The sequence below is a fragment of the Rhamphochromis sp. 'chilingali' genome, assembly GCF_963969265.1.
Source record: "Rhamphochromis sp. 'chilingali' genome assembly, chromosome: 6".
NCBI lineage: Eukaryota > Metazoa > Chordata > Actinopteri > Cichliformes > Cichlidae > Rhamphochromis > Rhamphochromis sp. 'chilingali'.
Window position 1 is genome coordinate 11,628,024 of NC_137933.1, and position 23,390 is coordinate 11,651,413.

General features: G+C 40.7%; 1 protein-coding gene across 1 annotated transcript in view; it reads left to right on the forward strand.

Annotated features, from left to right (window-relative positions):
• The window catches only part of ddb1 (damage-specific DNA binding protein 1), a 54,316-nt gene that overhangs the window by 12,545 nt on the left and 18,381 nt on the right, over positions 1-23,390 (forward strand). The window contains exons 10-18 of the mRNA XM_080885711.1: positions 186-288; positions 1,014-1,089; positions 1,175-1,283; positions 13,690-13,868; positions 16,163-16,326; positions 19,542-19,649; positions 21,872-22,079; positions 22,345-22,440; positions 22,803-22,914. Coding sequence (XP_080741837.1) covers positions 186-288; positions 1,014-1,089; positions 1,175-1,283; positions 13,690-13,868; positions 16,163-16,326; positions 19,542-19,649; positions 21,872-22,079; positions 22,345-22,440; positions 22,803-22,914 — 1,155 coding nt within the window. The remainder of the gene's footprint in view (positions 1-185; positions 289-1,013; positions 1,090-1,174; positions 1,284-13,689; positions 13,869-16,162; positions 16,327-19,541; positions 19,650-21,871; positions 22,080-22,344; positions 22,441-22,802; positions 22,915-23,390) is intronic.

The window sequence follows — 23,390 nt, forward strand, 5'->3', positions numbered from 1 at the left end:
TGTTACAGATGTGAATGATGTGTTAGAATATATAAAAAGTTATAGATTGTGTGAAAGGATTTATTCTTTACAAAAACATAATAGTTGGTTGGAAGCAGAAATAAGGTGTTGTTTAATTGACAAAAAGGGGGAGGAAAGCGACATATCTCAATCTTTGTCTTAATGTCTCTCTTTGGTGCTTTCAGCTGGTGACATGCTCAGGTGCATTTAAAGAGGGCTCTCTTCGGATAATCCGCAATGGCATTGGAATTCATGAGCATGCCAGCATTGACCTGCCAGGAATCAAAGGTTTGTGTGTTTTGTGTGTGTAAGTCTGTGTCTCATCAGCCATCTCCCTCTCGAGCCTTGACTTTATTTGGACCTTAATATTCTACTGACTTCAGAGTAGAGCCACTTCACCCCGCACATCTGTTTGCCTCTGCTGGCCAAGATGCCAGCTGTTGCTCATTCAGGTTTGGCACCTGAACAGGAACAGATGGCTCCGATGTCATAGGTCTTCCCTCTGCACTTTCTAAATAACAGGAACATTGCCAAGGTTTGGTTTGGAGGCATTTGTTTTAATTTAGAAAATCAAAGTGCTCTGCAGTGTCTGCTATGGTAAGCAGACAATTTTAGGAAGCTCGTCAGGTTTTAACGACAGCAGACACCTCTTAATCCCAGAAAATTAGGTGTCTCTCAAAGGACTCTTCTCCGGTGCTTGAATGAGACACACAGGCCAGTTAAGGTCTGCTCACACTTGTTAGTTTATAGCTCTTTATCGACCATCTATGCCCTAAAAGAGTTAGCTGCTGGCTCTTGCCCCTGGCCTCTTTTATGAGAGGCAATTATTTACTTAGGTAATCAATGGCTCCTCGAGAGTGATTTGCAACCTGTACATCCTCCAACATGTTAACATTTGACAAATGGAATAGTTTAACATTGGGCACCGTCTTGATATTGCATTTCTTTTATTTCTTTGCAAATTGGTGCTGAAAGTAACTTTTTCAGTCTAACACTCTCAAATTCCCTTCAAGGTCTGTGGCCTCTCCGCTCTGAGGCAGGCAGAGAGACAGATGACATGCTGGTGCTGTCTTTTGTGGGTCAGACACGGTGAGCGTTTGTGCAGAATGCCAGATAAGGACAGGGTCAATTTTGAAAATGCGCATCTTATCTCAAGAGTATGTTTTCCCCCCAGAGTGTTGATGCTGAGTGGTGAGGAAGTTGAGGAGACTGAGCTTCCAGGCTTTGTTGACAACCAGCAGACATTTTACTGTGGAAATGTGGCACACCAACAACTTATTCAGGTTTGTATGCACACATGCACATATCTGTTATATATAAAGTACGGGGTCTGTTCATGCTTTGGAAAGTAAGAATTCGTTTCACAAATTCTAAATTAATTATTCAGCTGTGGCTTTGTGCCATTTAATAACATATCCTTTGGCGGAGCTGAATCATGCATGATTAAAAGGGCCAGTTCTGAATGTGAAGAGTTCAAAAAGACTTCATGTATTTTATACTTAATATAAATATTTTACTTAATTTAATCTCAAGTTTCATCCTCCCTTTTGGAAATGTGGATGAATCCTGCTGGGAATTCTGCCAAATGTTACAACCTCAACCATTAATCTTTAGGTTATGAAAACTCTGCTCGTATTTCAGTGCTGGGGTTTTTTACTAACTCGTACACTTCATGTGTTTATATTGAATACATTTTGACGTTATTATCTGACTGAGTGTTGCTACGCCACTCATTGTTTTGGCCCTTCAGTTGAGTTTTCCTTACGTTTGCATTAAAGCCACCAGTGATAGAGGGGTTGTCCCGAAAGGACACTACAGCATAGTATTAGATGGCACTGGTGACATGAGACATGAGAACACTAAAGACTGTGTTAATTTTTAGTGGTAGTGTCCAAATTTGAAAGTTTGTAAAATTCACATTAAATATTGCTGTAATAGGAAATTGTCAACATAGGATTATTATTTACCTAATTACTCGGTGTGCCATGAACATGCTCATAGCACTAAACTCAGAATGAATGGCTGACTTGGTACCTATTTGCAGCTTTTAGCCTTATTTTTAGCTCATTAGTTTTGGTTCAACATCCTGCACATAGGCCATGTGCTTCGCTGCTCTAATTAATGTCACAATAAAAGCTCTAGGCAGCTGATTCCAGTAAACAAGCTCAGACAAGCCAACTATGCACTACCATACTTACACGAAACTGCAAAAAGTCTGAAAAAGGAGCTGGTAAACAATGCTGATATTTCTCTCAGAAGCAGTAAAACACCACATAAACACCTACAAGTGGCAACAAACACAGTTTCAGAGGGATGCTTATGTTGTCTATTTGCCATTGCAAACACCAGTATGATTAACCATCATATCATACATAGGTAGTTTCCAAAGGGGTGCACTACAAAGCAAGACTGGGTTAGCGAGCTTTGTCAATCTTAAAGTCAGATTTTCTGTGTTACAAAAGTGGCTCTCTTTATACGTGGATGAACCACCGCTGTAACTTGTGCCTAATTCATAATTTGGTTGGATAGCTTTGTCTCACGCTTTCGTAGATTATTTGCAGCATGTTTTAAGGTCAGTAAAGATTCTCTTCATTTTATTTGTCCAAGTTGTTGAGCTGTACATTACTAACATCACATAAAGCTCAACCGTGAAGTTACAACAGTGCAAACTTTGCATTATTCTCTCACTGGAATGTCCTTTTAGTTCATTAGGTAATTTTAAACAAAGTCTAAATGTTGTTATACTTGATGCTAATCTACTGCAATTCCAAAAGTTCCACTTGGAAGTGCAGATGCTATAACACAGAATACACAGCTCTCTAATGTGCAACCATCACATTAGTAATAAACAGCAGCACTGAGCACACTTAAAATGAGCATAAAATAATTCACTTATATACTGTTCCGTGCACTAAATCCCAACATTATTTTCTGCAGCATTAATTTGCCGTTGTATTTACAACAGTGTTGCATTTTACTGCCGTGCATGATTTATTTATTTATTTTTTCTTCTCTTTTTCTTATCAAACTGTATTTGTGCTGCAGCGTGAGGTTTTGCATTGTCTAAACGGTGCACTACCTTCACTTCTTAATGTTTATACCTGCTGCAGTCTGTAATTAGGGCTTCTTCAGCGCCTTTGTCCTGTCTTGCTTTTTCACTGCTGTATAGTAGTACTTAGAGCAGGGCGATATGGCCAAAAATATTTATCACGATATATATTTGAAAATTTGCGATAACGATATAACCGACGATATAATTGATGCGAGACAAAATACAACTCCACAACATTACTAGCGCAAAAAGACAACCTTCCATTTATTTTCACTTAAACAAGAAGCTGGTTTTTATGTACATTAAAGCTTTATAAAAATGTAACAGTGCAAATGCAAATTCCTTGCTGAAAGTTTAACCAAAAGGCATTTCCAGTAGAAATGGGCTGACATATCCTGAGCATAACCATGTATAATATCCACTGAAGTTAAAAAGAGGTGCTTTGCAACATTAAACTGCAGTGTGCAGTACGTATTTTTCGGACCATAAGGTGCACGAGATTATAAGGCACATTAAGCGAAACAAAGCAGTCCAATAAATCAAACTTTATTAAACTCATTCTTCTTGCTTCCTCCACTTCTGTACCATTGATTCATTAATGTTGAATTCTCTGGCAGCTGCTCTATTCCCATGTTGTTGCAGTATATTAATGACTAACCTCGTATTGTGGATGGATTATCTCAGTTGTTCTCCTGACTGAAGTTTGGTCCGTTTACAGCATCCTGCCATGCGATTGCATTTGTCTCTAACCATGAAGAACCTTCACGTTAACTTTTATAAGTGGAAAAGTGTTAGTGTTGGTCCTCCAGCTTCACTGTTTATGTTATGCTAACATAGCTGTGTCGCTAGCGATCACGTAGCACATCATTATATACCAGCTAGCCCAACTTCAGTAACCCTACAAACGTCACTGCTGTTTAGTTTCCTGTCTTCATTTATGTTGGAAGTGATAGCAGAGCTGTACGTTTGATTTTTTTTCAGAAATCTCTCAGTCAGAACATGCAATATCATGCTTAGGTAACTAGCGAAACTAGCGAGCTAACTTCCGCTAGCTTCCTGCTAACTTCTAACTCCGTTAAATGTAATAACTTTTGTTTTCATGGATGCCTGGAAGTTAAACTTCATAGTTACACCTGGTAAAGCAGCAATGCTGATCGTTTTATTAAAGATGAAAGAATTTAGACAGTTTTTAACTCTAAGTGATGCTGCAGTGTTGTTTGACCTGAAGAATACGGAGTTTAGGACCCAGATTACTCCCAGATTTAAGAGCATCTTAGTCCGACAAATACGACAATAACAACGGCCGCTTGCATGTTCTGCAAAAAAATGTGCTTTGTTGTGTATCTGACGGACAAACACCAAACCAGTTCCACATCACGGAAGTTGCACCATTTTTACAAACCAATTCTGGTTCATCTGTTTCACTCAACAATCGGCCATGTGCGTATGAAAACAAAGGCACTGCGCATGCGCGTTTTACTCCCATTCTATCGCGATATTTCATTTTCCTATCGTTGCCTAACATTATACCGGTATTACCGTGAACGGTATAATATGGCCCAGCCCTAGTAGTACTCCCCTTTTACAATACACCATTATATTTTAAACATTGCATTTGTCTTGCTACCTAACCTCAGGGACTTTTGTGGGATGTGAAATACAAATGCAATGAAATGAACCGTTACAACAATAGTAATATCATTACTATATGTTACAGTGACTGTAAGCGCCAGACGTCTGCTTTATATTTTATTTACGATTGAGTTCATGTTTGTTTTATTATTCATAGATTCATTACATAAGTGCAGTAGTAGCATGAAACCCTGTGTGAGAGGGAAGGGGAGGAGCATGGACAGAGAGGTGAGGAGTCTCACGGTTTTCTGACCGTGTACACAGCTAGTATTGGATAACTGCTATTTTTTGGAATTTTCATGCCTTTTTTTGGAAGGAGATTCATTGTTACATCCTCAGTTTGTAATAAATAAAACAGTCTTCAAACCATAATGCAACTGGAAGCATTTCTCTTGGAAACCAGGAACACGCGTCAGCCATAGACTCCCTTTTTTTGAACTTGGTTTATTGGAAATTACCCTACATTTAGTCAGAAAACCCTCTTGCTCCTTTTTTGGAAAAAGGAATACTGAAAAGGATCATGTTTAGCAATGCCGTGCACTGTGGATTGAAGGCAATAGCCTACTTGGAGGAAGAATCACGGTAAGCAGTGAAAACAAGCTTTGCTACTGTGGAAATTTGTCATAATGCATGAGAGTGATGAAGAACTAGTGTGTGGAAAAAGAGAACCAAAAATGACAGAAAAGGCTGTCGAGGAAAAGCTGCACAGGTTGACCCAGTCTAGAAAGGCTAAGCTAGGCCACCTAACTAGCCAAGCTAATCAGCTCGAACGGCTAATGGAAGATGATGCTAACGTGAATGCTGTTAAGCAGAAATTGCGTTTAGACTACCAAGATTCATTTGGAGAACTGTGTAAGATAAATGATAGTTTGAGAGTATTAATGCATGAGGAAGAATTTGAAAAGGACCAAAGTTCTTGGTATGAACCTAATGCTAGTCGTATTCGCGGATTTATGCAACATGTGGAAACGTGGGTTAAAGCAGCTGAGGAGCGCACAGAACAAGCTAGACAGTGTGATGCAGACATCCAGCCTTCCGACAGTGTTTCTGTGATGTCCGCTGCATTAAGCAGTAAAAGCAGGAGGCGCAGGTCAGCCGTTGGGAGCCAAGTGTCCACTGCTTCCTCAGTACGCCTCAAAGCTGAAATGGAGAGAGCCACATTGCTTGCACAAGCAACTGCTCTCAAACAAAAACAAGAGCTTGAACGACAGGAAACTGAGTTGAAAGCAAAAAGAGAGCAGCTAGATCTGCAAACTGCTATTGCCGCCTCTGATGCTAAAATAAAGGTATTAGAGAATTTTGAAAATGAGCGCTCGTCACATGTGAGTCCTGCATACCCAACGACTATTGATTCTGGATTCATACCATTACCTGTAAGTCAAACTCCAGTCACCAACACAGAAAATGGATATGGGGAATTCATGCCTTTACAAAATCACCCTATTGGTACGCAGCAGTCTAGAGTGGATTTTGCAGCAGATGAACAAGCAGTTGAAACACTCTGTACTGTTATGACACGTCAGAATAATATAACAGAGCTGATGGTGAAACAACAAAAAATGATGACATTGCCACCTTTAGACATCCCTACCTTCAGTGGTGATCCTCTAGATTACAATACATTTGTAAGCGCCTTTGAGCACGGAGTAGAGTCTCGCACTGAAAGTCCTAAGGATCGCCTCTACTTCTTAGAGCAGTTCACTAATGGACAGCCGAAAGAGCTAATAAAGAGCTGCCTTCATATGAAGCCAGATGTAGGCTATCACAAGGCTAAACAGCTCCTCAAAGAGCATTTCGGAAATGACTACAAAGTTGCTGTAGCCTACATGAACAAGGTCTCAAACTGGGCACCTATCAAGCCAGAAGATGCAGAAGCTTTAAATGCGTTTTCACTCTTTCTGACAGCTTGCTGTAACACCATGGCTGAAGTGAGTTACATGGAGGAACTTGATAACGTCGCAAGCCTGAAAGCCATTGTAGCAAAACTTCCATACAAGTTACGTGAAAGGTGGAGATCTGTTGTGTGTGGTATGCAAGAGCAAGGCGACAGACGAGTCAAGTTCAATGATTTAGTGGAGTTTATTAATAAACAAGCCAAAATTGCACTTCACCCTGTTTTTGGTGACATAAAGGATAGCACCACTGCTAAACCATTCACCATTAAACAAAACAGTAACAAGGATCAGAAAAGGGTTGTAATGAAGAAGTCATTCACCACCAGTGCCATACCATTGGACATTCAGGAGAAAGACACAAAGACAATGGAAAACACAAATTACGTGAAACCCACTCCACAGGCATGTCTGTTCTGTAACGGTGGGCACATCATAGACCTGTGTGGTAAGTTTAAGGGCAAGCCACACAACGAAAAGTTGGAATTTTTGAAAGGCAAAGGACTGTGTTTTAGCTGTTTGAAGCAAGGTCACATGAGCAAACTTTGTAAGAGAAAGGTGAGCTGTGAGGTATGTTCTCTTGCTCATCATACATTGTTGCATATCAAGAAAAGGGACACAGACGCTGACACAGAGAAGAAAACTAAGAACAGTGAAAGTCAAACAATCTTAAGTGCCTTTGTCTGTGCAGAGTCTGAGGATTGTGGGCCAACTGGGGCCGGGGAAGATGACTGCACACTTGCAATAGTTCCTGTACAGGTCAAGGCCAAAAAGGGAAGTGTAGTAGTGCAGACTTACGCCTTCTTGGACCCAGGAAGCTCTGCCACATTCTGTACAGAGACATTAATGGACAAATTGAAGATCACTGGAAGGAAAACTGACATACTACTGAAAACTATGAATGAAGAGAAACCTGTCTGTACTCATGTAGTGTCAGGCTTGGAGGTCAGTAGTTTATCTGGTGACGACTTTATTGATCTGCCAGATGTCTTCACACAAAGGACAATACCTGTAGGAAAAGAAAACATACCCCTACAGAAAGATCTCGAAAAGTGGCCTTACCTTAAAGAAGTAAAACTGCCTCGAATTGAGACTGACATTGGATTGCTTATAGGAGCAAATGTACCTAAAGCAATGGAGCCATGGGAGGTTGTAAGCAGTGTAGGTAATGGACCGTATGCTGTAAGAACCAAGCTAGGTTGGACTGTGAATGGACCTTTGAGAGAAACTGGCTGTCATGCAGACAAGAGAAACCCAGCCAAGGCTAATGCAAACCGCATATCAGTGAGCCGTTTAGAGAACCTGTGGCTTCAACAGTTCATGGTGGATTTTCCAGAGGGAAGAAAACATGATGAAGTGGAAATGTCAAGAGAGGACCATCAGTTTATGGACATGGCCATGGAATCTGCAAAACTGATGGATGGCCACTATACAATATGTCTACCTCTGAAGAACAGATTGGTCAACATGCCAAATAATCACTCAGTCGCTGAACAACGAGCACGTAACTTGAGGCTTAAATTTCTCAGGAATGACTGCTTCCGACAAGAGTACACAGACTTCATGGAAGACCTTCTTAAAAAGGGCTATGCAGTACAACTGTCAAATGATGAACTGGCGCACAAAGAAGGAAAAGTGTGGTATATACCCCATCACGCCGTGTACCACCCTGTGAAGCAGAAATTAAGAGTTGTGTTCGACTGTGCAGCATCCTATCAGGGCACATCCCTGAATGATCAACTTCTTCAGGGTCCAGATTTGACCAGCAGTCTCATTGGTGTTGTCATACGATTTAGACAGGAACCTGTTGCAATTATGGCAGACGTTGAAGCAATGTTTCACCAGGTGAAGGTGCCTGACGGTGACTCTGACTTACTTAGGTTCCTCTGGTGGACAGGTGGCGACTGCAATCAAGCTTTGACTGAGCACAAGATGACTGTGCATTTGTTTGGGGCCACATCCTCACCCAGTTGTGCCAATTTCGCTTTGAGGAAGTGTGCTGAAGACCAGAGTAGGCAGTTCAGAGCTGAAGTTGTTCAAACAGTATTGCAGAACTTTTACGTTGATGACTGTCTCAAGTCTGTCGCTACGGAGGAGGCAGCTATATCAATGTGTCAAGATCTAATGAAAATCTGTGCCAACGGAGGCTTCCGTCTCAACAAATGGGTGAGCAACCGAAGGAAGGTGCTTGACTCCATCCCAAAGTCTGAACTGGCAGCAGAAATGAAAAGCCTGGACCTGGATCATGGCAAACTTCCACTTGAGAGGGCCCTTGGTCTCAATTGGTGTGTTTTTTTTTTTTTTTTTTTTTTTTTTTTTTTTTTTTTTTTTCTTAAATGACATCAGAAACAGCAGTATGCGACATTACGTGATGGCAGAGCTTCAGTTCATCCTTTGTCATTTTTTTTTTTTTTTTTAATAAATAGGACAGGGGGAATGAATGAGAGAGAGAGGGGGAGAGAAAGAAAGAAAACCAAAGGGGAGAAGAGACGGTGAGAAGGGGGGGGAAGAGAGAGAAAAAAAAAAAAAAACTCCTGGGTCACCTGTATGGAGAAAAAACAAAAAAAAAAAAAACAAACAAACAAAAACAAACAGAGGAGACAGCAAACAACAAAGAGCAACATAATAATAGAGAAAACAAAGCACCATCACAATAAACTAGCTAGTCATAGATATCAGTATTTACTAAGTAATAAACGATATTGTGCAGCACGCAAGATAGACAGCGCACAGTGTGCTTTGAGGCAGCAGCCAAGAAAGCTTTAGTCCGCGTCTGTGAATACCCATGTGTGCATACCTGTGTGGATCAGCATGCTTGCATTCCAAAGGTTTCTCCATGTAATGATCTGCTAGGGAGTGTGGGGGGGGCCACAGCCCCGTCCTCCAGGGTGTGAAGCAGGTATGGAGGAGATCAAAACTCCAGACATCCAGAGGCCCCCAGAACACAAGAGACCATGGAAGACCAACAGAGGGGCAGCCGCGCCACTGTCCCAGTAAGAGCTGAGGAGAGTCCCAGATGAGGGCTCGCCCAGCAGCCGCGGAGCAGAAGTCAGGGGGAGTTGCAGTGACGCGCCCGTGAGCTCCGCCGGCCCCCAGCTGCGCCTGAGTGACCGAGCCCTAGGCCGAGAGGCCGGGGGCACCCCACCTCCAAAGGGGCCCAAGCGAGCCCCAGGCCCCAGGCCCCGACAAGCGGCCGCCAAGGAGTGAGCCGGTGTGCACCCGGACGCCCACCCCCAGACACAAAGAACCACCAACGCACCGACACCTGAGGGAGTCCGCCACCGGCAGGGGAAGTGGTGGTGGGTGGAGATAGGCCTCCAAACCTTGGAGGACCTGAGGTGTCCCCAGAGAGGTGGCGTCTGATACCCAACCTGACATATAGACACAGACATACAGGCACACACAGACACAAACATCCATTCCCACCCTCATGCTCTCATTTGGTGTGTTGAGTCAGACACATTCAGCTTTAAGATCAACATCAAAGATCGCCCATTCACAAGAAGAGGACTTCTTTCTGTCATTGGATCAGTGTATGACCCATTAGGCATTTTGGCGCCAGCAGTCTTGCCAGCAAAGATTATCCTGCAGGAATTGTGCAGATTGAAGATCGGGTGGGATGACGACTTACCTGAGCACATAAAGAGGCGGTGGACTGACTGGTTAACCAGCCTTCCTGCTTTGGAACACTTCTCAATTGCAAGATGTTTCAAGCCCAAAGATTTTGGAAATGATGTATTTGCACAACTACATCACTTTGCAGATGCAAGTGAGGATGCATATGGCTCAGTCAGCTACCTACTCATGCGTAACACGAGCAATGAGACACAATGTGCATTTATGATGGGCAAGTCCAGAGTGGCGCCTCTCAGGCCTCCTACCATACCCCGTCTGGAATTGACTGCTGCTACAGTAGCCATTAGGATGGATAGTGTCCTGAGAAGAGAGCTACAACTGAACCTTGCAGAATCAGTTTTTTGGACAGACAGTACGGTGGTGCTCCAGTATCTCCGGAATGAGACCACGCGTTTTCGTACGTTTGTGGCAAACAGAGTTGCAGCTATTCTGAAAGGCTCTGATGTGGAACAGTGGAAACACATCAGCACAGACAAGAATCCTGCTGACTGCGCCTCAAGAGGGCAAAGAGTAGATGAATTTATGAAGAACAGAACGTGGGTGTCTGGGCCAGATTTTCTTCGCAGTCCAGTAGAGTTTTGGCCTAACACTCCATTGAATTGTCCGGAAATCACTTCTGGTGATCCTGAGATCAAGAAGGCCACAGTAAACAAAATAGAGGTGGAAGAAAATGTTGCTCCATTCAAGAGACTGATAAATTACTTCTCATCATGGACAAAGTTGAAAAGAGCGGTGGCGTGGTTCCTGAAACTTAAAGCCTTACTTTGGAGTCTCTGTCAAAAACGTAAAGAGCTATGCGTAACCAGTGTGGAGAATAGCTTTGACAATGATCGACAGCTGAGGCAAAGTCAGATTGACAGTTTCAGGACAAGCTTTAAGCCTACACAAATTTCAGTGGAAGACCTGAATCAAGCAGAGCTCGATATAATCAGATTTTGCCAAAAGGAGAAATTCTCGGAAGAGGTTTCAGCTCTTCACAAGGGACAAAGTGTGAAGCGCAACAGCCATTTATACAAACTGAACCCTGTACTACAGGAAGATCTGTTGAGAGTTGGTGGAAGATTGAGCTGGGCAGCTATGCCGGAAATCGCTAAGCAGCCTATTATCCTGTCTAGAGACTTTCACATTTCTGACTTAGTCCTCCAACAGATACATGAAGAAACTGGGCATGGAGGGCGCAATCACATGCTCTCTGAATTGCGACAGAAGTTTTGGATCCCAAGTGCCAACACAGCCATTAGAAAGATCATCGCAAAGTGTGTGACATGTCGTCGCCTGCATGGGAGAGTTGGGAAACAACTGATGGCTGATCTTCCACAAGAGCGAGTGTTGCCAGATGATCCACCCTTCACCCGGGTTGGTGTAGACTACTTTGGCCCATTCGAAGTAAGACGTGGAAGAACCATCTTAAAAAGATACGGTGTTATATTCACTTGTTTAGCGGTTCGTGCAGTACACATAGAGCTGGCCTCATCATTAGACACAGATTCATGCATAAATGCAATCCGGCGCTTCATAGCACGGAGAGGACAAGTGAGGGCGATTCGCTCAGATAATGGGACAAATTTTGTTGCTGCCAATCGTGAGCTGAAGGAAGCAATCGCTGACTGGAACACTTCACCGTTTCAGCATCTATTTCAACAGCATGGAATTAAGTGGACATTTAACCCTCCCACTGCTTCACATCATGGCGGAGCATGGGAGAGGTTGATAAGATCAATACGAAAAGTGCTGAATTCTACTGTGAGAGAACAAGTTCTGGAAGAAGAATGCCTTCATACAGTCTTATGCGAGGCAGAGTCGATCATCAACAGCCGACCAATCACCAGGGCATCAAGCGACCCAAATGATTTGGAGGCTCTGACACCTAATCATCTTTTGTTGTTGAAAACAAAATCTTCATTGCCTCCAGGATTGTTTGACCAGAATGACCTTTACTCACGACGTAGATGGAAACAGGTGCAATATATGTCCAATCTATTTTGGAAGAGATGGACTAAAGAATACCTACCTCAACTTCAGGAACGTCAGCGGTGGGCCACAGCATCAAGAAACTTTGCAGAAGGAGATGTTGTTCTTCTTGTGGACGACTGTGCACCACGAAATTCATGGATTATGGGAAAGATCATCAAAACAGTTCCAGACAAGAAGGGTCTCGTTCGCCGAGTACGGATAAAGACAAAGACTAATGTTTTGGACAGACCCATCACCAAGATTTGTCTGCTTGTGGAATCTGAATGGGCTAGTGGTAAAGACTAAGCCCCTACGATGAGCCATGTGCTAGCAACCTCTGGCTCTTTCCTTCTTTCTCTCTTTCCTTCTTTTCTTTCTTATTCTTTTTCACCTGTTCTTTTGGAAATGGACAGAAACCAGCCTTAATATACTTTGCAAAGCTGATTGGCAAAGTATTGGACAATTCATTTGTCTATAAATAATATTTTGTCATGTGTTTAAACATTGGATATGTCTAAACGTGGTTCATATTAAGTTTGTAAAGTTAAAAAATGTGGTAATTGTTCTAAGGCAATACATTATTAGAACAATTAGGGGCCGGTAATGTAAGCGCCAGACGTCTGCTTTATATTTTATTTACGATTGAGTTCATGTTTGTTTTATTATTCATAGATTCATTACATAAGTGCAGTAGTAGCATGAAACCCTGTGTGAGAGGGAAGGGGAGGAGCATGGACAGAGAGGTGAGGAGTCTCACGGTTTTCTGACCGTGTACACAGCTAGTATTGGATAACTGCTATTTTTTGGAATTTTCATGCCTTTTTTTGGAAGGAGATTCATTGTTACATCCTCAGTTTGTAATAAATAAAACAGTCTTCAAACCATAATGCAACTGGAAGCATTTCTCTTGGAAACCAGGAACACGCGTCAGCCATAGACTCCCTTTTTTTGAACTTGGTTTATTGGAAATTACCCTACAGTGACATTTGGTTTTGTTGTTTCACAAAAGTGATTTCTGGGAGCAAACAAATGGCAGCCATTCATCCTTCATGTTTCTTTTAATCATACTATATTTCTTTTTTTTTTTTTTTTTTTTTTTTTTTTTTTTTTCTAAAAGAAAAAATCATACTATATTTCTTGACATTTGTATTGTAGTTAAACTGCTTTATTTTCTACAAAATGATTTTGCTTTATTTTCTAATAAGCATGTTACTGAAGCCTTTGCTTTGTCTTCATTTGTTTTTATCTTGCTTTTATCTTTTATCTTTAAGTCTAGCATCAGCTCTATAAGTATGAATGGAAGTGTTTTAAAGCAGTCTTAGCATCTGATATGTTAACGGTGCTAAATCAGTGGAATTCATTAGATGGGAAATTTTATGTAAAAAATTAGAAGAAGGATGAAACCTCTTTGGTTTTTCATAGATTAAGATATTCTGTGCAATAAGATATTCTTTAAAATACTTTCTAGCTCACAGTTTCTTTGTCATCTGTGGAAACACCAAATAACAAATAATGTTTCTCCAGATCACATCAGGCTCTGTGCGCCTGGTGCTTCAGGACAGCAAGACGTTGGTGAGTGAATGGAAGGAGCCACAGGGCAGGAACATCAGTGTGGCTGCGTGCAACCACACCCAAGTGGTGCTTGCTGTGGGCCGAGCCCTCTACTACCTGCAGATCCTAGCTGGAGAGCTCAAACAGATCAGGTAGGACAAAAATGGGGACTTATTAACATTTTTTTATTCACTGTTAAAACCCACTTCCCACTGCGCATCTGTAACCGGAAGGCCGCCGGTTCGATCCCCGGGCTCTCTGTCCTGGTCGTTGTGTCCTTGGGCAAGACACTTACCCTACCACCTACTGCTGTTGGCCAGAGGGGCCGATGGCGCGATATGGCAGCCTCGCTTCTGTCAGTCTGCCCCAGGGCAGCTGTGGCTACAACCATAGCTTGCCTCCACCAGTGTGTGAATGTGAGAGTGAATGAATAGTGGTATTGTAAAGCACTTTGGGTGCCTTGAAAAGCACTATATAAATCCAATCCATTATTATTATTATTATTACTTCCAGTCTTTCCACAAAGCCAACTGGCTGCTCACTTAGCTGCATAATTATCATGGAAAGCCTTAGTGAGCAAATATGAGCAGCTTGCGAGTTCACAAGCATGTCCAATGTCCAATCTCATCATTTTCACTGGGACCTCGATACAGATTCACTTGAGCAATAAAGCTATATACTGCAGTTAATGCTATTCAGTTATCTGAGTGCAGAGACTTAAATCTTGTCCTATTAATAAAAAGTGAACTCTTAATTCAGGATGTTGGGCTCAAATGTTTCGTAAAGAAATTTCTATATAACTATTAGACTACTTTCACGTTATTTGAATATTCAATATGATACATTTGACTGCATATGCAATGCCCAACAGAACAGAGGTATGGAAGCTTATTAACAAAGGTTAATTAACTCTATCCCCAGTAGTTCATTAGTCTCACAGTTATGTTTTTTTTATTTTTTTATTTAATACATGTTGCAGGAGGATAGTGGAGTTACTTTTTATTGTTCTTTCACGTTGCTGCTCTGGTTTCCTTGTATGACTGTCTTTTGGCCCTTTTGCAGTAATGTATGTACTATTTCACAGTAGTTTAGAAGAGAAGGATGCACAGTTGTAAAGCTTGCCACCAGGGCTGCTTGAGGAACACTGTGTTTGTTTGCAGTGGGTGTTCATAAATGATGAAACGGAGACAGAGGGAAGAGTCTTAAACGGAGGCTTTGAAATAATGTTTGGGCTGCATCAATAAGCAGCTGGTTTGCTGTGTGCGTCACAAAAATCTGTGTAAACCAGAAAGTCACTGTTGGCTTAAAGGTGTGTACAGGACTCTAATGCTCTCCTCTAATATAATTAAAGTGCGAGTACTCACCTTGGACAGTGATTATCCATTATATTTGCATTGTTGAGTAGCCTTGTTCCATTACAATGCAGTTCATTGGCCATTTTAATTAAAAAGTGAAAAGCTTCTTTTCTTGTCATTTTATTCAAAGCTTTCTTTGTAGTAATGACCAATTTAGATGTTTGACCTTCGTTGTACAGATTGATGTGTGATACTAAAAGGCTGTTTTTTAAAATCATTTTAATGACAGTGAATTAAAGATTTTATACCAGGGCATTTAACTTGATGTCCTTTATAATTTAAAGCTTAGAATATTTTCCATCTTCAAAATTGTTTCTATGTTTAGATCCGCTTATCAAGTTTAGCAATAGACATTTTAAAATGATTTAAAGAAAAGGCCTCTTGTGGCATCTGTAATTTTATATTTCCACATTGATGCTGTATGTCCTGATGTTGTGCTTTTACTCAGCAAGCATATACACCCACACTAATGGGGTTTGTCGTTAAAGATATATATTTTCAGCAGAGCATAAACAAGGAAGGTAAACTGTATGACTGACACTCATCTTTGAGAAGGAAGTTTTGTTGTTGGAGTTCACCCCATGTCTGCAAAGTTGGGTATTCCAACTTTCTCCTCCAGTCCAAAGGCATGCATGTTAGGTTAATTTGTGATTGTGAATGGGGTGCCTTGAAAAGCGCTATATAAATCCAATCCATTATTATTATTATTATTATTATTATTATTATTGACCTGGTCAAAATGTACACTGCCTCTTCCTCTACATCACCAACCATTACTCTGAATTGAATAAGGTTGGTTGTTTGGTTGTCTGGCAATTTTAGCTGGTGTTAAACTGACTCATACTTATCAGTGTAACATTTCTCAGTTTGTATCTCACATTGAGGAAAAATTGATTAGAACTCCTTCTCCGTGTCAGTAACACAATTATCCCATTAGCTATTTTAGTCAGGTGTTTGTGTGTGTGTGTGTGTGTGTGTGTGTGTGTGTGTGTGTGTGCGCGCGCGCGCGCGCGCAAATTTGGTCACACTTCTTTTCACAATTTGCAGGGCAGCTTGCTACTTTTTTCTCAAATCCTCCTCACCTTTCTCAGTACCACAGAAATGGAGCATGAGGTCGCCTGCTTGGACATCACACCTCTCGGGGAGGGTGGCGGTGAGTCACCGCTCTGTGCTGTGGGACTCTGGACTGACATCTCAGCCCGTGTGCTCAAACTACCCTGTTTCACAGCCCTGCACAAGGAAATGCTCGGTGGAGGTGAGAGAAATGAGAATGAGATTACCCAGACAAGAGCAGTGGAAAGCTGTTAGTGGCTTGTGGAGAGAGATGTCGATGGAAATAATGTCATTCAAGTATATTTGTGTTGCACAGTAGTGCATACATGGTCCGCACAATTGTACAAAAGCAGCAATTCCTGAACCGTTCTCAGAAAGTATGAATAACATGAACTTTGAGGTCTCAATATCACTGTGACCACAGTAATTTACTAACATGAGTGTTGTAAAATTATTAAGCAAAAGCCTAATCCCAATAAGATTTGATAGCAAAAATAATATTAAGAATACTGAAACAGGAACAAACTTCATTTGAGGAAGCTGTTTTTACAGAATTTCTCAAACATACCTGCCACAGAAAAGGCAAACAATATAAAATACTTTGGTTCACATTGATCTACTGAACTGGTTCCATTTTTTTATGTGCATGGTTTATTTGAAGAGATGTGGAACTCTCTCTAAATAAAAAAGCTTACATTTCTTCAATTTAGGTCTGTGATGGTTGGGGGGAAAAGTCAAATCCAACAAACAGTTGAGTTAGATACTAAGCTTACCATGGGAGAAAATGATAGCCTGGCTTTGTCAAATGGTAAAACAAAATATGCCTACTAGCACCTTTTAAAAGTTCAGGAATGAACTTTTAATATTAAGGTTTTTTTTTATATGAGAGCAGTAGCTCTTCTCTTGTTGCCTTCAACTGCTCCCAGCTAAGAAATACTCCTACAGAAACTGACCTCTGAAACAGCTAGTTGTTGGTTTTTGTGCTCAAAAATAAGCAGACTGAAACATGTTGATTTGTGACCGGACAGAACTGGACAAAACAAAAAAAATAGTGAAACTATTGCTTTAAGAATTTTAATAAATCACTCCAAGGCATGGGTCCATAATAGTGCAGTAATGGCTTCAGTGAAATGGATTGTATCTCCAGTTTCCAGTTTAATAGATGTAAATGGCATCTCACATGAAGCAGCTCATTTTAGCAAGTACTTGATGAGTGCTTAAGCATTAAATATGCTGCTAATCTAAATGCATTTAGTGCACCACTTATACACTTGAGAAGAATTTAAACTTTGAATGTTTAAAGTATGCAAGAGAGGACTTGAATACTTTTTGGGTTGAACTTATGAAAAAGTCAGCAGTTACTGGGAAAAAAAAAATTCATAACAGTGAACTGGCACTGGCAGGCCTCTTACTTTCCACAAAGAACAACTCCACAGTCTTTCCCACAGTGTCACACTTTATTTTCCAACTGTGTTTGATTGACAGATGCTCAGTGAACAAACTTTTTTACACTTTTTTTGCCTGCTGCCATACAAACTACAGTCTGACTGCAGAGTTTAAACTCGTAGCTAAGATACAATACTGTGCAAAAGTCTTGAGCCACCCCTCATTATTGGTGTTCTTTAAAGATCCAGTGTTGTTTCCAGACGTAACGGACAATTTGACAGAATTAGATTCATATTGTATCTTTAGCCACTTTGTTACTAGCATCCTGTTGCAAAAACTCTTAATTTGTTCCTTTTTCTTTTTTCTTTTTTTAGTTGAATCTATGAAAAATGCCAACGATAGCAGAGTTAGATAATCAGATTCTAAAGAACTATTAACTGAAAACTTTGCTTATCTCAGCATGGTTTGCAGCGTGTTCTCATAAAATTCTGGAAATGTAGTCAAGAAGTTGTTCCAGGCCTAAAATCTACAATTAGTTGATCCATCTGCTGTTCACTGCAGCTTCATCAGGAATGGTCTCAGGGCTGGTGTGAAGAAACTATTCTTATGGAAGGCAAACAAAGAGAAAATGCTGACAGGAACACAAGAATTGAAAATCTGTGACAAAGGTCTTATGGAGTGACAAATCCCAATTTGAAATGTTGGTTCAAATCATTTTCATTAATATGAGCAGGTCAGAAGAGAGGTGCAAAAGTATCTGCAGCGATGGTTAGGAGCTACCTTTCAGCCAGTGATGTTTGAGATATTAATATTAATGGAACTGATGGTAGAAAGGTGCTTTATTGTATGTGTACAATGACAATAAAGGGCCATTCTGAAAAGTAAAAGTATGTCTAAAAAGAAAAACACACAGTGGAACAGTATGAGTCATGGACTGGCCTCCCCAGAGCCCAGACCACAACTTCTTTGAAGCAGTGTGGAATCATCTCAAGAAAGCCTTTATTTGTCACATGCAAGTTGCCCTGCAGCGAAATGGGACCCCCCCCCCCCCCCCCCCCCCCCCCGACCTTACATACACAACACAGACATCACATGGGGAGACAGGTCAGAGAGATATATATATATATATATATATAGAGATAGATATATATATAGAGATAGATATAGAGATATATATATTTGTGTATATTTTGTAGCCTTTTCTTTTTTTCTTTAGGTCACGAGCAGTTGTCTAAGCATTTCACTGCATATCGTACTGTGTATGACTGTGTACGTGACAAATAAAATTTGAATTTGATTTGATACTTGAAGGAAGCTTGTGCAAGAGAGAGTGCAGGTTTTGTTGAAGAATAGAGGTAGTTTTGCCACTATTTTTGCCTTAATACTGTCTTTCCATTTATGTTTGGACATGTTTCAATAAATCATTGCACATATTTTCCTAGCATCCCATAAAGAAATAAGGCGTGGCTTGAGATGTCTGCACAGTACTGTAATACTCAACATGTTGACATTTTTAGATCTGTCAGTGGAAGCAGAATTTCAATACTTCGTCCCACTCCTGCCCTTAAGCTATGTTAGCTTTGTTACATTGATTGTGTTTTAGACCTTCTATGCATGTCCTTCAGAGTACATCTTCATGTTTGAACTTTAATAATTTGTCCTGCTCAGCTAAAAATAATTGATGTACATTTCCATGGAAATATGTCCCCCTTTTCATTTTGTACACTTCTATCTGAACAGTGGTGCTTTTTGGTGAGTCAGCCAGTAAGTACTTAATCATAGCCAAAGTTGTTTTGATGTAACTGGCCTGCAGTCAAAGAAACCGGTGTTTGGGAAACTGAGCAAAACTGAACTCTTTATATTTATCCTGAAGCATTCAAATGTTGTTTCTTTTAAAGTTACCACAGAGTCTGAATAAACTTGATTGATTTTTCTGATGGAGGTATTTTTACAAACATTTATCACTTTAGTATAGAACCAGTGACTCTAGAGTACAGCAAAAATAAATCACTTGTTTGTGTGTGTCCTCAGAAATCATTCCTCGCTCTATCCTAATGACCACCTTTGAAGGGAGCTACTACTTGCTGTGTGCCCTGGGAGATGGAGCACTCTTCTACTTTGGTCTGGATCTGCAGACTGGTAGGTCCTTCTCACTGTTACCGCTACTATCTTTAGACGAGAGCTTCTCAGACTTCTCCAGACTGATGAGGACCTTCAGGCTGGGCCACAGGCTGCTGTCTGTGAGCATTTTCATTTTTAGTTTATCATTTCTTGTCGACTTGCGTAACTGCCAGCACTATATTTGGATGTGTTGGTTCAGAAACTCTACTGCCTGAAGAAAGCTGTGTTATAAGTTTGATTGAAAGGCTGTCATTGAACTGTTAAAGATTTTCAATGTGGTAAAGGCAGAAAAAAGCAGCAGTTTCACAGACAGGACCAAGGCAGCCTACATCAAGGCCAAATGTGGCCAGAAGAATAGAAATATTAAAGGGTCTCTGACATGAGATGGATATATTTAAATGGAATTGTAAAAGGAGGACTTGAGAGTGAGACAATAAATGCTTTTCTGTGTTTAACCGTCTGCTTTTTGGTCCTGAAAAGATGCTGTGCAGTTCAGTAAAGTCCAGTGAGTGTTTATATGTGCATTAGCTAATGTTACGCACTGAGGACTAGCAAAGACTTTCCACTAATTACCTCGGTTTTCATTTAGTATGCTGCATCATTCACATCAGATCAAACGAATTTGACCATGTTATAGAGAAAGGGCTCTCTGGTAGCTTGCTTAACATTAATGTAGTATTTCTGATATTGCTAGTTAAAATAAAAGCTGCTTAGGCTGGTAACCTCTGGATTTTAGGTCTCAGGCTTCATGACCACTTCATCATCCTGCACTTTCAACATGTTAGTATTTCCTTCTAATAAACAACTGTTATCACAGGCGGTGCAGTCATTTGATGCAAATGTAGTTGAATAGTCCTGAACTGCTGCCAGACGAAACTAAAACCGATTTTCAGGTGTCTGTTTTTGAATTTTAAATAGCTGCATGCATTATCACTGTCTGATTTACCCAAACACATCTGGCAGTGTTTTACAGCGATCTTTGTAAGTTTTTGATTCTTATTCTTTATTACTGTATTAGAATGAATGTTATGTAAGTCCCAACCAATCAGAACATTTAAATCCATTAATGCCTCTTAATCAAGACTTAATCTGTTCTGCCTCTACAGTGAAATGTAGGCATGTGCTGAGATGTAGTCCAATGGGGAGGCCAGTTTGTTAACGTGTTCATTACTGATTGTGGAAATTATGAGGTCCATTAAAGTACAAAGATACATTTTCTAATTGCTCGTTTTGTCAGACCAGCAGTTCAAAGATGCCATATTTCATTTACAAACACATCACAAAGATTCCCCTGGGTCACCTGATCCAGGCCTAATTTTAAGCTTTGTTAAAAAGGACAGTTTTAAGCCTAATGTTTCCACAGAGGAGGGGCGTAAAAGATGAAGGCTCTACCCTCCATTATAGTCTTATGAAATTTGAACTACAAATAAGCCAGTAGTTTGAAAGTGAAGTACTCTGTTAGGATAACAAGGTACTATGAGGTCTTTAAGATATGATGGGGTCAGGATTTTGCATGTGAGGAAGATTTTCTATTCTTAATTTAACAGGGAGCCAAGGCAGAGACGCTAAAATGGGAGAAAAATATGCTCTCTCTCTCTCTCTAGTCCCAGTTAGTACAATCACTGTAACTTTCTGAATCAGCTGATGGCTTTTCAAGCTTTTAGAGTGACCAGATAATAATGATTTACAACAGTCTGGAGCTAATCAATGTATAAACTAGCTTTTCAGCCTTACTTTAAGACAAGATTTTTCAGATTTTATCTCTACGCAAATTAATAAATAATTTATGTGTGTTCATATAAATATGGTTCAGTAATTCAGTCAAATTAAAGGCCAACGCCTGTGCAGGTTATTCTCTGTATACTGCTGTTATAACTACTGGCTGTACAAAAGATAAAGAAAAAACTGAATGGAGCGGTGAAACGTAATTAAAGCAGATGCTTTTATTCAGACCTCATGGGGCCACTGAATGGTTTGGTGAGCATTAAAAGCAACGTATACAAGGAGAACACAAGGGCAAAGCATTAATACTTAATGCCAGCAAGATCAACAAAACTACCAAGTTGAATTTCGTGAACCCCCTGATAGAGCATTTGCTTTGGCAGAGGATCTGCTCTCAGTGCGTCTTTCTGGGTGGCTTAAAGGAACTTGGCAAAAGGCTCTTTTGACCCAAATACGGATGTAGACCCATTTCTCAAGCTGTTTCAAGTCTGTGGTTTGATCTCGTTTCCTTTTCCTAGGTGCCCTAAGCGAGCGTAAGAAGGTCACTCTTGGTACACAGCCCACTGTGCTGAGGACCTTCAGATCCCTGTCCACTTCCAATGTCTTTGCCTGCTCTGACCGACCCACTGTTATCTATTCCTCCAACCACAAGCTGGTGTTCTCCAATGTCAACCTCAAGGAGGTCAATTATATGTGCCCACTCAACTCTGAGGGCTACCCCGACAGGTCAGCAGCAGAACTTTTCTTCCCTATCATATTTTATCAGTGTGTGGTTTTATGGGAAATTCATCTGTTTTCTTTTCTGTGCTCTGAAGAGTTGGTAGCCGTAAGCCCTTAACGTCTTTTGTTTTGATCCTCTAGCTGACAGAGCTGACTCAGATGTAGTCTCTTTTGATTACAGATGCATACAATCCCACTTTTTGATTTGCAGATAGTGGGTGTATTTTGCCTCTTTTCTCGCCCCTTACTAATGCTGCGTTTTTCATCACAGTTTGGCTCTGGCCAACAACAGCACTCTGACTATTGGAACCATCGATGAGATTCAGAAACTCCACATTCGCACTGTTCCCCTGTATGAATCTCCAAGGTCAGTCAAATATTGAGTTAGAACTGAACTTGAAATGAGCATTTCACATCCGTCATCTGTACAAATAATGCTGTTTGTTCTTCATGTTTGCAGTGCCCATTTGTTCTAACCACTTTCTCACACTGGTTTTGTTACATACGCTGGATCAATTTTTGTCATTCTTTTTTCCCCAATCTTTTAAGTGATAGCCATGGCTTAATATCATTTGATAAAGGCTATCAGGTTAGGTTATTGATAAGGTTATGTTATCAAGTCAGAAAACACAAAGCAGGCTCCCCTAGGGGCTTTTTTTTCATCCTGTTTACCCATTTGCTGTTTTCATATTCGCTAACGTGTTTCTATCACTGTCTTTTCTCACTCAGACGGATCTGTTACCAGGAGGTTTCCCAGTGTTTCGGAGTTCTGTCCAGCAGAGTGGAGATTCAGGATGTGAGCGGCACCACATCTGCTGTACGACCCAGCGCGAGCACTCAGGTGCGGTACCTCCCTGTTGTTTGGATGATAAACACCACAGGGCTTGTTTGTTCTGCACTCTTATCTAGCCAGGCACACTGACTGAGAATATTGTTCATAAAATGAATCTGTGAGCTGTCAAGACGCCAAATGTTTTGTCTTGTTTGTTACCTGTGAGGACCACTGCAGCCCAAATTTCTCAGCTAGGAGTCTAAAATCTGACTCCTGTGGTATTCAGTGTTACACTTTGCTTAATCACAACCTGATAATTGTAATCTGAGCGTAACTGAAGCTGTTACAGTAAAAGGTTTCCTGTTCAGAGATTAACAATACTGTATGCAAGTTTTAAAAGGTTCGAAATGTTGCTATGTGGAGTTTAGAGAAGTCAGAAAGTAAATGTGTTTTTTTTTTTCTTCTCATGTTTTGATCACATCTATTTATTTTAGAATGCATTAATGGGAGCTGTTAATTAAACACTAACCTAATAGCATAATTGA